A 15,953-nucleotide genomic window follows, 5' to 3' on the forward strand; every position below is an offset into this window, starting at 1 on the left:
TTCTCAAACCTCCCAGGGGATTCTAATGTGCAGCCAGGCAACTTTCAACAAAATCAGCTGGCAACTTCCCAGTTTGTATCTGCAGCCCGAGACTTCCATTGAGCTCCACCCCCATGTGCCCAACTGCCTGTGTGACTTCTCTACACCAATGTCTCATAAGCACTTCTGTCTTTACATGTTCAAGGCTGAACAATTGATCTTCCCCCCTAAGAAAACCCATTTCTCTCTCAGTTTTCCCTGAATAATGGCCACCTCTACTGGCTCAGGTGTACAACTCACCAACAAGGAATCACCCTGCATTCCTAACTTTTGTTCACATTCACATAAATGTATCAGGAGGTTCTTTCTGTTTTAAAAACTGCTCTGAAAATCCATCTGCTTTGCTCCATCTACACGGCCATCAACTGAACTACTGTGACATCTGTCTCCAGACAACAGCAACACTTGTCCTCTACAGAGACACCCATATCCCCAGGCCCTAGTAACACCCATCCTCAGACCACAGCAACACTCATCCCTGGACTACAGTGACATTAATTCCTGGAGCACAGTGACACCCAACCCAGACTATAATGACATCATCCCTGACTACAGTGATGCCCGCCCCCATCTACAGTGACACCTGTCCCTGGACCACAGTGACACATGTCCCTGAATTACAATGACACCAACCCTGGACTACGGTGACACCCTGTCATGGGCTGAATTCTGTCCCCCCAAAAATGTGTGTATCAACTTGGTTAGGACATAATTTCCAGTATTCTGCGGTTGTACTTCATTTTGTGACTGTAGTTTTATGTTAAAAAGGATTAGGGTGGGATTGTAATACCTATACCAGGTCACATCCCTGATCCAATGTAAAGGCATTTTCCCTGGGGTGTGGCCTGCGCCACTTTTATCTCTCAAAAGATAAAAGGAAAGGGAAGCAAGCAGAGAGTGGGGACCTCATACCACCAAGAAAGCAGTGCTGGGAGCAAAGCATGTCCTTTGGACCTGAGGTTCCTGTGCTGAGATGCTCCCAGACCAAGGAAGGATGGATAACAAGGACCTTCCTCCAGAACCAACAGTGACAGAAAGCCTTCCCCTGGAGCTGACGTCCTGAATTTGGACTTCTAGCTACTAGACCGTGAGAAAAGCCATCCACTTGTATTTCTATTGTAGCAGCACTAGATGACTAAGACACACCCATTCCAGACTACGACACCCTCCTTGACTACAGAGATGCTCGCACTCCATCTACAATAATAAATGTCCATGGACTACAATGACACTTCCATGGACTACTGCAATAGCCTATTAGTGAGTCTATCTCCTCTACTCTCCAACCAGCCACAAGAGTGGTCTTTAGAAAACATATTTAAGACCATAGTTACTCCCTTACTTAAACCTTTCTAAGGCTACCCATTTTGCTCAAAATCTTCATTCCTTACCATGTCCCACAAAGCACAGCCTCATTGAGTCCTTGACTCCCTCCCCCCGCCAAGGATTGCCCTTCTCCCTGTCAGTCACAGTGCTCAGCATCAGACACCAAGCCTTTTCCCCTTTTAAGACCTTGTTCCCGTTCTTTGCATGCATAGTTCCTTATGTTCAAGTTTCAGTTTAAACATAATTTCTTCAGAGTTCTTTCCTCACTTGTCAATCTAAAGTGTGTCCCTCTCTGCCTTTTTTTTTTTTTTTTTACAGAACCTTGTATTCTCTTTAATAAATCTTATCCCACTTTGTAATTGTATGTTCACTGGTTTGTTTACATGTTTACAGTTTCTTCCCTCACTGCAATATACATTCCATGATGACAGGGACTTTTTCCCACCGAGCTATAAACAGTGTCAAGCACAGAGCCAAGGCCACAATAAATGTTTGTTGCATAAAATCGGAAAGACACTGTGTTTCATTCACGACTGTACCCCCAAAGCCCAGCATGATGCATGGCACATATTAGATACTCAGTATGGAAACCCGGGTGCCGTAATGGTTAAGTGCTACCGCTGCTAACCAAAAACGTCGGCAGTTCGCATCTACTAGGTGCTCCTTGGAAACTCTTACAGGGCAGTTCTACTCATAAGGTCGCTGTGAGTCGGAATTGACTCGACGGCAACAGGTTTGGTTTTTGGGGTTAGAGGCTGGTCCTTATCATCATTGCTATGTTGATGCCCAATAGCTCCACCTGGTGACATATGTTGTTTCAGCTTGTTGTGATGTCTGAGACTCACAAAAGATGGGTGGTTTCTCCAGGCTGCTTGAACAACTCTGTCAAAGAAATACAAAGATCCAGCATTCTTGATATCAAACCACATTTCCAGCATTTGAATCACCTACAATGTTCTGAGAAAATGTGGCTTCGTTGGAGAAGAAACAGAAAAGTCTCCTCATGTGTGCGGTTAAGAAGCAACACCTGTTCCCCACAATTCATGTTTCTACAGATGGGGGAGAATTTCCACGTTCTGGGGAGGGAGCCTCCAGCTTGAGGTCACAGATGTACACTGAACACTGCATTCCAGAGCTGCAGAAGACATATGCTGCCCAGCCCATATGGGGCATCTGTGAAAACTGACCTTATGCTTGGGCGACAAAAAACTAACATTGTATAGGTCATGTTCTCTGACAACAATACATTTAACTTAGGAATCAATACCAAATATATATATATTTATAAATATAACTCCTCATACATTTGAAAAAATTTTTAAATATCATTATAGTTTTTTTTTATTTTTATTGTGTTTTAAGTGGTAGTTTACAAATCAAGTCAGACTCTCATACAAAAATTTATACATACCTTGCTATATACTCCAAATTGCTCTCCCCCTAACGAAACAGCACGCTCTTTGCCTCAACTCTATTTTCGTGTCCATTAGGCCAGCTTCTGACCCCTCTGCTCCCTCATCTCCCCTCCAGACAGGAGATACCAACATAGTCTCATGCATCTACTTGATCCAAGAAGCTCATTCTTCACCACTATAATTTTTTTAGAATAATTTTTATTGTGCTTTAAGTGAAAGTTTAAAATCAAGTCAGTCTCTCACACAAAAACCCATATACACATTGGAACACACTCCCAATTACTCCCCCCTAATTTTTTTTTTTTTAATGAGACAGCCTGCTCTCTCCCTCCACTCTCTCTTTTCGTGTCCTTTTTGCGAGCTTCTAACCCCCTCCACCCTCTCATCTCCCCTCCAGGCAGGAGATGCCAACACAGTCTCAAGTGTCCACCTGATCTAAGAACCTCACTCCTCACCAGCATCCCTCTCCAACCCATTGTCCAGTCCAATCCATGTCTGAAGAGTTGGCTTTGGGAATGGTTCCTGTCCTGGGCCAACAGAAGGTCTGGGGGCTGTGACCACAGGCGTCCTTCTAGTCTCAGTCAGACCATTAAGCCTGGTCTTATGAGAATTTGAGGTCTGCATCCCACTGCTCTCCTGCTCCCTCAGGGGTTCTCTGTTATGTTCCCCATCAGGGCAGTCATTGGTTGTAGCCGGGCACCATCTAGTTCTTCTGGTCTCAGGACGATGTAGTCTCTGGTTCATGTGACCCCTTCTTTCTCTTGGGCTCCTAATCACCTTTTGTCCTTGGTGTTCTTCATTCTCCTTTGATCCAGGTGGGTTGAGACCAATCGATACATCTTAGATGGCTGCTTGCTAGCGTTTAAGACCCCAGACACCACTCTTCAAAGTGGGATGCAGAATGTTTTCTTAATAGATTTTATTATGCCAATTGACTTAGATGTCCCCTGAAACCATGGTCCCCAGACCCCTGCCCCTGCTACACTGGCCTTCGAAGCATTCAGTTTATTCAGGAAACTTCTTTGCATTTGGTTTAGTCCAGTTGTGCTGACCTCCCCTGTATTGTATGCTGTCTTTCCCTTCACCTAAAGTAGTTCTTATCTACTATCTAATTAGTGAATACGCCTCTCCCACCCTCCCTCCCACCCACCCCTCGTAACCACCAAGGAATGTTTTCTTCTCAGTTTAAACTGTTTCTCAAGTTCTTATAATAGTGGTCTTATACAATATTTGTCCTTTTGCAACTGACTAATTTCACTCAGCATAATGCCTTCCAGGTTCCTCCATGTTATGAAATGTTTCACAGATTCCTCACTGTTCTTTATTGATGCGTAGTATTCCATTGTGTGAATATACCATAACTTATTTATCCATTCGTCCGTTGATGGGCACCTTGGTTGCTTCCATGTTTTTGCTGTTGTAAACAGGGCTGCAATAAACATGGGTGTGCATATATCTGTTCGTGTAAAGGCTCTTATTTCTCTAGGATATATTCCAAGGAGTGGGATTGCTGGATCCTATGGTAGTTCTATTTCTAACTTTTTAAGGAAGTGCCAAATCGATTTCCAAAGTGGTTGTACCATTTGACATTCCCACCAGCAGTGTAGAAGTGTTCCGATCTCTCCACAGCCTCTCCAACATTTAAGATTTTGTGTTTTTTGGATTAATGCCAGCCTTGTTGGAGTGAGATGAAATGTCATTGTAGTTTTGATCTGCATTTCTCCAATGGCTAATGATTGTGAACATTTCCTCATATATCTGTTAGCTACCTGCATGTCTTCTTTAGTGAAGTGTGGAGTCATATCTTTTGCCCATTTTTTCATTGTGTTATTTGTCTTTTTGCAGTTGAGTTTTCGCAGTATCATGTAGATTTTAGAGATCGGGTGCGGATCAGAAACGTCATAGCTAAAAACTTTTTCCCAGTCTGTAGGTAATCTTTTTACTTTTTTGGTGAAGTCTTTGGATGAGCATAGGTGTTTGATTTTTAGGAGCTCCCAGTTATCTAGTTTTTCTTCTACATTCTTCATAATGTTTTCTATACTGTTTATGCCATGTATAAGGGCTCCTAACGTTGTCCCTATTTTTTCTTCCATGATCTTTATCGTTTTAGATTTTACATTTAGGTCTTTGATCCATTTTGAGTTAGTTTTTGTGCATGGAGTGAGGTATGGGTCTCGTTTCATTTTTTTGCAGATGGATATCCAGTTATGCCAGCACCATTTCTTAAAAAGAACTCTTTTCCCCATTTAACTGTTTTGGGGCCTTTTTCAAATATCAACTGCCCATAGGTGGATGGATTTATGTCTGGATTCTCGATTCTGTTCCATTTGTCCATGTATCTGTTGTTGTGCCAGTACCAGGCTGTTTTGACTACTGTGGCGGTGTAATAGGTTCTAAAATCTGGTAAAGTAAGGCCTCCCACTTTGTTCTTCTTTTTCAGTAATGCCTGATTTATCTGGGGCCTATTTCCCTTCCATATGAAATTGGTGATTTGTTTCTCCATTTCGTTAAAGAATATCCTTGGGATCTGGATCGGAATTGCATTCAATGTATAGATCACTTTTGGTAGAATAGACATTTTTATAATGTTAAGTCTTCCTTTCCATGAGCAAGGTATCTTCTTCCACTTATGTAAGTCTCTTTTGGTTTCTTGCAGAAGTGTACTGTAGTTTTCTTTCTATAAGTCTTTTAGATCTCTGATAAGATTTATTCCTAAGTATTTTATCTTCTTGGGGGCTACTGTAAATGGCATTGATTTGTTGATTTCCTCTTCGATGTTCTTTTTGTTGGTGTAGAGGAATCCAACTGATTTTTTATGTGTATCTTGTATCCCGATACTCTGCTGAACTCTTCTATTAGTTTCAGTAGTTTTCTGGAGGATTCCTTAGGGTTTTCTGTGTATAAGATCATGTCATCTGCAAATAGAGATACTTTTACTTCCTCCTTGCCGATCCGGATGCCCTTTATTTCTTTGTCTAGCCTAATTGCCCTGGCTAGGACTTCTAGCACGATGTTGAATAAGAGTGGTGATAAAGGGCATCCTTGTCTGGTTCCCTATCTCAGTGGGAGTGTTTTCAGGCTCTCTCCATTTAGGGTGATGTTGGCTGTTGGCTTTGTATAAATGCCCTTTGTTATGTTGAGGAATTTTCCTTCTATGCCTATTTTGCTGAGAGTTTTTATCATGAATGAGTGTTGAACTTTGTCAAATGCCATTTCTGCATCCATTGATAAAATCACGTGATTCTTGCCTTTTCTTTTATCTATGTGGTGGATTACATTAATTGTTTTTCTAATGTTGAACCATCCCGGCATACCTGGTATGAATCCCACTTGGGCATGGTGAATTATTTTTTTGATATGTTGTTGAATTCTATTGGCTAGAATTTTGTTGACGATTTCGCATCTCCATTCATGAGGGATAAAAGTCTATAATTTTCTTTTCTTGTGGTGTCTTTACCTGGTTTTGGTATCAGGGATATGGTGGCTTCATAGAATGAGTTTGGTAGTATTCCATCCTTTTCTATGCTCTGAAATACCTTTAGTAGCAGTGGTGTTATCTCATCTGTGAAAGTTTGGTAGAGCTCTGCAGTGAAGCCGTCCAGACCAGGGCTTTTTTTTTTGTTGGGAGTTTTTTGATTACCTTTTCAATCTCTTCTTTTGTTACGAGTCTATTTATTTGTTCTACCTCTGTTTGTGTTAGTTTAGGTAGGTAGCGTGTTTCTAGGAATTCATCCATTTCTTCTAGGTTTTCAAATTTGTTTGAGTATAGTTTTTCATAGAAATCTGATATGATTCTTTTAATTTCAGTTGGGTCTCTTGTAATATTGCTCATCTCATTTCTTATTCGGGTTATTTGCTTCCTCTCCTGTTTTTCTTTTGTCAGTTTGGCCAGTGGTTTATCAATTTTGTTGAGTTTTTCAAAAAACCAACTTTTGGTCTTGTTAATTCTTTCAATTGTTTTTCTGTTTTCTATTTCATTTAGTTCAGCTCTAATTTTTATTATTTGTTTTCTTCTGGTGCCTGTGGGTTTCTTTTGTTGCTCTCTTTCTATTTGTTCAAGTTGTAGGGATAGTTCTTTGATTTTGGCCCTTTCTTCTTTTTGGATGTGTGCATTTCTTGATATAAATTGGCCTCTGAGCACCGCTTTTGCTCTGTCGCAAAGGTTCTGATAGGAAGTGTTCTCATTCTCATTGGATTCTGTGAATTTCTTTATTCCACCCTTAATGTCTTCTATAATGCAGTCTTTTTTGAGCAGGCTATTGTTCAGTTTCCAAGTGTTTGATTTCTTTTCCCTGCTTTTCCTGTTATTGATTTCCACTTTTATGGCCTTATGGTCAGAGAAGATGCTTTGTAATATTTCAATGTTTTGGATTCTGCTAAGGCTTGCTTTATGCCCTAATATGTGGTCTATTCTAGAGAAATGTTCCATGTGCACTAGAAAAGAAAGTATAGTTAGGTGTTTTTGGATGGAGTGTTCTGTATATGCCTACGAGGTCAAGTTGGTTGATTGTGGCATTTAGATCCTCTGTGTCTTTATTGAGCTTCTTTCTGGATGTCCTGTCCTTCACCGAAAGTGGTATGTTGAAGACTCCTACTATTATTGTGGAGCTGTCTATCTCACTTTTCAATGCTGATAGAGTTTGTTTTATATATCTTGCAGCCCTGTCATTGGGTGCATAAATATTTAATATGGTTACATCTTCTTGATGTATTGTCCCTTTAATCATTGTATAGTGTCCTTCCTTATCCTTTCTGATGGATTTAACTTTAAAGTCTATTTTGTCAGAAATTAATCTTGCCACTCCTGCTCTTTTTTGATTGTTGTGTGCTTGATATTTTTCCTTCCTTTGAGTTTTTGTTAGTTTGTGTCTCTAAATCTAAGGTGTGTCTCTTGTAGGCAGCATATAGACAGATCTTGTTTTTTAATCCATTCTGCCACTCTCTGTCTCTTTATTGGTGCATTTAGTCCATTTACATTCAGGGTAATTATGAATAGGTATGAATTTAGTGCTATCACTTTGATGTCTTTTTTTGTGTGTTGACTGTTTCTTTTTCCCACTTGATTTTATGTGTTGAGTAGATTTTCTTTATATATTGTCCTTTCCTCATATTTGTTGTTGTTGATTTTGTTTCTGCTGAGTCTGTATTTTTCCCTTGTATTTTGATGAGTAGGATAGTTTGTCTCCTTTGTGGTTACCTTATTATTAACCCCTATTTTTCTAAATTTAAAACTAACTTTTATTTCTTTGTATCCCCGTACCTTCCTCTCCATATGGAAGGTGTATGATTACATTTCTTAGTCCCTCTTTATTATTTTAATGTTGTCTTCTTTTATATAATAACATCACCGTTACCCTGTGTTGGGCTTTTTTTTTAAATCTTGCTTTGTTTTTTTTTTAGATTTCCCTGTCTGGGTTGACTTCTGGTTGCTCTGCCCAGTGTTCTAGTCTTGGGTTGATACCTGATATTATTGATTTTCTAACCAAACAACTCCCTTTAGTATTTCTTCTAGTTTTGGTTTGGTTTTTACGAATTCCCTCAACTTGTGTTTATCTGGAAATATCTTAATTTCACCTTCATATTTAAGAGACAGTTTTGATGGATATATGATTCCTGGCAGGCAATTTTTTTCCTTCAATTTTTTAAATGTGTCATCCCATTTCCTTCTTGCCTGCATGGTTTCTGCCGAGTAGTCCGAGCTTATTCTTATTGGATCTCCCTTGTAGGTGGCTTTTCTTTTATCCCTCGCTGCTCTTATAATTCTCTCTTTATCTTTAGTTTTGGCAAGTTTGATTATAGTATGTCTTGGTGACTTTCTTTTAAGATCTACCTTATGTGGAGTTTGATGAGCATCTTGGATAGATATCTTCTCATCTTTCACAATATCAGGGAAGTTTTCTGCCAAGAAATCCTCAACAATTTTCTCTGTATTTTCTGTTATCCCTCCCTGTTCTGGTACTCCAATCACTCATAGGTTATTTCTCTTAATAGAGTCCCACATGATTCTTCAGGTTTCTTCATTTTTTTAAATGCTTTTATCGGATTTTTCTTCAAATACATTAGTGCCAAGTGATTTATCTTCGAGTTCAGAAATTTCAGCTTCTACTTGCTCGATTCTGCTCCTCTGACTTTCTAGTGAGTTATCTGATTCTGTAATGTTATTGTTAACCTTCTGAATTTCTGATTGCTGTCTGTCTATGGGATTTTCCAGCTTATTAAACTTTTCATTATGTTCCTGAATAATCTTTCTAATTTCTTCAGTTGCTTTATCTGTGTGTTCCTTGGCTTGTTCTGCGTATTGCCTCATTTCCTTCCTGGTGTCTTGAAGGGTTCTGTATATTAAACTTTTGTATTCTGCATCTGGTAATTCCAGGAATGCACTTTCATCTAGAAGATCCCTGGATTCTTTGTTTTGAGAGCCTGTTGAGGTGATCATGGTCTGTTTCTTTATGTGACTTGATATTGACTGTTGTCTCCGAGCCATCTATAAGTTATTGTATTAGTTTATGCTTGTTTACTGTGTCGTAGCTGCTTGCTTTGTTTTGTTTTGGTATACCCCTATGGGTTGCTTGAGTGAGCTAGCTTGATTATTTTCGCCTTCGGAGCTTTGGTGTCCTGTCCCCAGCTGGCTAGAGCTGTTATCAGGTATATCAGTCTAGGAGTCCATTCAGTTTTCTTATATGAATTCAGCTCAGGTTTCCAGGTAGCTGATCATTAAGTGTGTGGTATAGGCTCTGTCCTACAGTCTTAGAGGGGCAGGGGTGATTGGCGTATATTCTGGTATCTGATTGCAGCAGGGGTTCACGCTCTGAACAAGGCAGTGGGCTGAGAACCGATCCCCAAGTGTCTCTGAGAAAAACAGGTCTCTGTTCCCTCGAGCGTGCTGGTGGGTGGGTTCTGCAGAGGGACCATGGGCACCCAAAGTTTTTGGTTGTAAGGACTGGGAGGTACCAGTGATCCATGGACCCCTGTCACAGGTGGCTGGGCGACCCAAGTGAAGCCAGCAGTCCTTAGGTCCCTGATGTAGGTAGGTGAGGACCTTGTTTAATAGGCAAAGCAATGTCAAATGTCAAACACCCACCTCTCCACCACACCGCTGAAACGGTTGGAGTTTGCCAACAAAGGCCTATTCTCCCAAAATAGGCCCAGACAGGTCCATGCAGAAGGGAAAGGTGCTCAAGGTCCACGGACAGTTTATGCCTGGACAGGAGCCGCTTCTCTCCTGAGCTCCCCTGGTTAACGGAGCTAGCAAATTATCTTTTCCCCCATAACTGCAAATTTTTTCCTTCCCGAAGGCCAGGAGGGCGGCTCCAGGTGCTCACCAGGGCCTATCTCATGCCTAGGGATTCAGCCGCTGAAGCTGGCTTGGGGGGGGGGGGGGCGCGGTAAAATATACGCAAGTACTTAGCTTTTGCCAAGAGCACCCTTCTCCTCAGGTTCCAGAGGTGTGAGTGGGCTGTGTGGCTGGCTGCTTCTCCATGAGGAAACTGGGGCCGAACGGTAGGACCAGCCCACTGCTGCCGCCGCTACGAACGGTGCCTGAGGGCTCCCCGCGACTCAGGTCCGGTAACTTCTCTCCGCTTCTGAATGGTCTCTTCCTTCCCCTTCCCCTCATTTCGTTGTCTAAGCTTGCCTTTGATGCTCAGAGCTCCCAGCTTGTCACACATATACTCGTTTCACTTGTTTTTTCAGGTCTTTGTTGTAAAGAGGGCTCGATGGAAGTGTCTATGTATTCCGCCATCTTGGCTCCGCCTGCTCACATTTGAAAATTTTAAAACTCATCTCAAACACAACTCAATGGTCAAAGAAGAATCATAATGGAAATGAGAAAATATTTGGAATTAAACAATGAGAAAAATGTTGTTAGGGGCTGTCAAGTTGGTTCTGACTCATAGTAACCATGTGTACAACAGAAGGAAACACTGCCTAGTCCTGCGCCATCCTCAAAATCGTTGCTATGTTTGGCCCATTGTTGCAGCTACTATGTCACTCCATCTCGTTGAGGGTCTTCCTCTTTTTCGCTGACCCTCTACCAAGCATGATGTCCTTCTCCATGGTCTTATCCCTCCTGATAACATGTCCAAAGTACATGAGACGAAGTCTCGCCAACCTCACTTCTAAGAAGCATTCTGACTGTACATCTACCAAGACAGATTTGTTCATTTTTCGGGCAGTCCATGGTATATTCAATATTCTTTTCCAACACTGTAATTCAAAAGCATCAATTCTTCCGCCTTCCTTACTCATTGTTCAGCTTTTGCATGCATATGAGGCGATTGAAAATACCATGGTTTGGGTTAGGCACACCATGGTGACATCTTTGCTTTTTAATGCTTTAAAGAGGTCTTTTGCAGTAGATTTGCCCAATGCAAATGAGAAGAATGCTACGTATCAAAACTTGAGGGATTCATTCAAGATTTACTGAGCACCAACTATGTCCCAGGCATTTTTCTAGGCACTGGAAATACCCCATGAACAAAACAAAATCCATGCCTCCTAGAGCTTAAATCTTGTCAGGGGAGCTGAGCATTAAGCAACTACATGCATGGAACCTAGATAACACCAGACCATGCTAATGCTATGGAGGAAAGCCAATGGGGAGATGGAGGACAGACGTGTTGGGGAGGGGTGGGAGAAGATGTGATGTTAAGGAAGGTGTTTCCAGAAGGCTCTCCTAACAAGGTAGCAGGGAGCAGGGGCCTAAGGAAGTGAAGATGTCCAAAGGGCCTGAGGCTGGAGCGCCTGGTGCACACCAGGACAGCCGAGAGAATGGTGACAAAGAGAATGGGAGGTGACAGGAGGCAGGCCATTGAGTCTTTCAGGCCATTGGGAGGATCTCAGCTTTACTGTGAGGGAAATGGAAAGCCACTGCAGAATTTTAAGCAGATGGAAGGTCCTGACTCGGGTGTTGAAAGGATAGCTCTCTTTGCAGGCAGCAGGGTGGCTGTGAAGTCAAGGGGGTATGTGCTGCTGAGAGGACTGCTCCCATAGAGAGGGAGCCAATGGTGCTGGGGAGAAAGGAATGGACTGCCAGAGGAAACAGAATAATACTGTGTGGAAATGTCTTTTAAGTTAAAATGTCTCTGTGTGGGAGCACAGGGAGAAAAGACAGAAAAGGGGATCTCTATCTCCTGTCTTGTCAGGTTGCTTTTAAGTAAGAAAAGACACATTTTCAAGTAAGAAAAGCAAACTACAGAATAATAAATTGTAAATAAACCCTTCTGCTGAACACAAATGACTCCTGTGTACCTGTATGCGTGTTTACACAGGTAAGGATGAGCCAGGGGTAGGGGAGGACACCATCAGACCTTTAGTGCCGGTCACCTCAGGGCGTGGCAGTAGGGTGGGAGTGCGGGGACGAGTACCTTAGCCTTGACACACTGTCTATTGCTAACCACCCAGTGTGATTTCAATTTGAGAAACAGGAATTTAAATATTAGGGTGAAAAAGAGAGGGCATTAAAGAGAAAGACATTTGAAAAGGAATTTCCAACAATTACTTTTGAGCCTTTAGCTAACAATCTTTTGCTTTAAGTCAGTTTGGGATGAGAAAGAGATAATTGATTTATCGTCACAAGCAAAGGTCATAACAACTGCCATCACCAACCTTCTCCTCCACCAAAAAAGACTCAGCCAGCTTTTAAATATAAGGTAGCATTATCTCCAAGAACCATCTCCAAATTAAATGGGAAAAGCAAGGTGCAATAAGGTGTTGCCATTTGTGTGATAACAAAGATCTGCATTTGAAGATGCCTGTGTGTGCACCTGGTGACTGTGGAAGGAGACGAAGCAACTTGTAACACTGAGAAGGGAAACAGAGAGGTTGGAGGGAAGCCGAGAGAAGAGTCTTAATTTTGAATTTTGAGTCATGGGCATGTTATTTTTCGGATAAAAACTAATATTTCTTAAATGTGCAAAATAAATAGCATGACTTGTTCAGTTAAAATAAGAGAGTAAAGCTAATACGATTTATGTTCACTATGTCTTTGTGAAAAACAATTTAGGTCAAATTGTCTTAATTCTGTTACAAGAAAACACATCAAAAACAGATGAGAGTTTTATTTCCTTCTGACATTATCAGTGGCCTGGAATAGCTAAAGGAGCAGCAAACAAAAGGGCAACACTGCCAGCTGGTGCCCAGACAGAAAATGAAGTGTGCTTGTGGCAGTAAGAGCCCAGACCCACCCCAGCTCCAGTCCAGACTGCAGGAGGGAGTTCCTGGCTTTCACAGGCATCTCCTACTGCTGGAACTTTCAGGTGTACTGCCTGCGTCTGCTGAACAGCTGACCTTTTCAGGGAAATAACTAGTGCAATTTGGGGGGAGAAGGGAGAAGGTGCTGAAATCCAAGCCAGTTTCTCCAGCAAGATGGGGGGTTCTGCTCCCAGGAGCTCCTTGCAGCCCAGTGTCCTGTGAGCAACCACAGATATTTATGCTAGCGCCTGCATGTGCTAGTACTGGCCACCCTAGCTCTGCGGAGGCAGTGAGCAAGTCCAGCGAGGGCTTTCACCTGAGCAGCCTCTATTCTACTGGAGTAACTTTAGGTAATGATAAATCCTGTGCAGACAAGAAATCCGGGTGAAGAAACAGGTATGATTGAGGGCCTTACTGTAGTCTGGGTAGCCACAAAAAGCCCTTCTGAAAACAAAATTTAAGCTGGCATGCAGAAACCAGTGCAGAAGCTGTGAGAAGAGCCTTCCAGACCGAAGAAATCACTTGTGCAAAGGCTTATGGCAGCAGCAAGTGTGCTCAGTTCAAGAAGAGAAGGCTGGGTACAGGGGTAAGGAAGAGGAGGGATGTGCGGCCAGAGGAGGTGCGGGGCTAGGCCCACCACCTGGCTGGACGTGCTCCAGAGCTTGGACTTTATTCTAAGTGCAATGGGAAGCCACTAGAGCTTGAGTCGGGGAATAACATGATTTTATTAATGTTTGTAAAAAGAGCACTCTGCCTGCATATGAAGAATGACTAGCAGGGGTGAGACTAGCAGCTGGGAGACTAGTTAGGAGGCTCTGGAGTAACCTGAGTGAAGACTCGAGTGGTAACATTGATGACTCACAGACTAGGCAAACTCAAGACACATACCTTTTAGGTAGAGATCATAAGCCCTGCTGTGGGGTGAGGTTAAGAGAAAATCAAGGCTGGCTCCTAGGTTTTTAGACGGAATCATTAATTATGACAGCCAATAAAAAAAAACAAACCCAATGCCACCCAGTCAATTTCAACTCCTAGTGACCCTGTAAGACAGAGCAGAGCTGCCCCATAGATTTCCAAGGTTGTAACCTATGGGGCAGTTCTACTCTGTCCTATAGGGTCGCTATGAGTCAGAGTCGACTCGATGGCATTGGGTTTTTTTTTCTGGGTAATCTTTATGGAAGCACAGTGCCACATCTTCCTTCCGTGGAGCCACTGGTGGGCTTGAAACACTGACCTTTCAGTTAGCAACTGAGCCCTTAACCACTGCACCACCAGGGCTCCTTATTAGCTACTAAAACCCAAAAACCAAACCCATTGCCGTCAAGTCGATTCTGACTCATAGCCACGCTATAGGACAGAGCAGAACTGCCCCACCGGGTTTCCAAGACTGTAATCTTTACAGAAGCTGACTGCCAATCTTTCACCTACGGAGCAACTGGTAGGTTAAAACTGCTGACCTTTGGGTTAGCAGCCAAGCACTTAACCATGACACCACCAGGGCTCCTGATAGCCAACAGTTATTGCTTTTTGATGGCTTATGTGTCAGGTATTATCCTAAGTACTGTTTATAAACACACACACACACACACACACTAAATCCTCACGAGATTCCAGTAAGAGAAGTACTATGATTGTCCTTCTTTTATAGATAAGAAAACTGAGGCAGACAGCAGTCAAGTACTTGGCTATACCCATGCCATGGCCATGGCTGACTGACACCTGTGCTCTGTGCCGCCTCCCCAGGACCTGGGAGGATGATGGGCTGCTCACTGAGATGAGGACGCCTTGAAGAGCAGGCTCTGGAAGGGAGTGGTTCCGATTCCCCTTCAATGGAACCATCAGTCCACAAGAATCTTCTGTTCACTCCATAAATGATGACCGAGAGCTGGCAGAGGGCCAGGTGTTAGGGAAGGTCAGTGAGCGGGGCTCCGTGAGGACCATGTACTCAAAGCCTGCTGGAAAAGGGCTGAAGCGGAAGGGAAAAGTATGGTGCTTGGAGAGACGATAATGACAGAGGAGGAGTCTAGAAGAAAACTTACCTCTTCCTGCAAAGTCAAAGGCTCAGGGGGCACCAAATGCACACACGTGGAGCTGTGATCTCTTACTCGCGCCAAATTAACATCAGTCCACTTACTACCGATCACCACACTGTGTTTCCTCAGTGATATTACCCACCAGCTTCTGAATATTATTTATACTCTGCGATCCTAACAGGGTAGAATTTCACCACTCTCTATCTTTTTAAAGGTTTATTCCTCTCAAGGAAACGGAAGCTAAATTTTTCTAAAATAAATTTGGAGAAAGGTGGGAACTGGCAATGTTTTCCTTCTCTGGTCACCTGCTGGTGCATGAAAGAGAAAGGGAGTGACTAGATAGGCAAGAATGTGGTTTGCAGAGCCAAATCCTACTAAATGATCTTTTGCAGGAAATCAAGACAATTAAGTGCTTCTGGAGAGCTTTTCTGCCTGCCTGGTCCTCCTTGGGTCACGGAAAGGAAAGCAGCCTTGGGCCTTAGGAGGAAACAACCAACCCAAACTGTCTGTGGTGGGGGCTGTTCCTGTGGGACCAGAGCAGCCCGAGACCAGGTCACACGTGTTGTAGGCATGTTATCATTTGTAGAAGAAAAAGAACGTTGTTCAAACCTTACCACGGCCTCAGAGGTGGACGGGGATTTCTGCAGTGCAGTTTTGGCAAGCGTCTTCTTCTGACACAGCAGGTGCAGCTTGAATTTGCCAAACAGGATCTTCAGTGAAAGCAAGTGGCACACGATGAGACATTCCAGATTTGAGAGAAACCGAACATTACGATCACAGAGTTAAAGCAACCAGCCAAAGACACACCTGATTAGACATTACAAAATGCTTCAATTCTGATTTAGTGCTCTTCTCGGATTGAAAAGCTTTGAAGTAATGAATCTCAGTGTGCTCATTCCTTGTGAGAGAACATGAACTACTTGCAGACCGTTCAGGTCATCAATATAAA

General features: G+C 42.6%; 1 protein-coding gene across 1 annotated transcript in view; it reads right to left on the reverse strand.

The window, feature by feature from the left end:
• Window positions 1–15,953, reverse strand: part of POLN (DNA polymerase nu) — a 236,393-nt gene that overhangs the window by 108,848 nt on the left and 111,592 nt on the right. The window contains exon 11 of the mRNA XM_003411340.3: window positions 15,619–15,714. Coding sequence (XP_003411388.3) covers window positions 15,619–15,714 — 96 coding nt within the window. The remainder of the gene's footprint in view (window positions 1–15,618; window positions 15,715–15,953) is intronic.

Source organism: Loxodonta africana, chromosome 5 (assembly GCF_030014295.1).
Source record: "Loxodonta africana isolate mLoxAfr1 chromosome 5, mLoxAfr1.hap2, whole genome shotgun sequence".
Classification (NCBI taxonomy): Eukaryota; Metazoa; Chordata; class Mammalia; order Proboscidea; family Elephantidae; genus Loxodonta; species Loxodonta africana.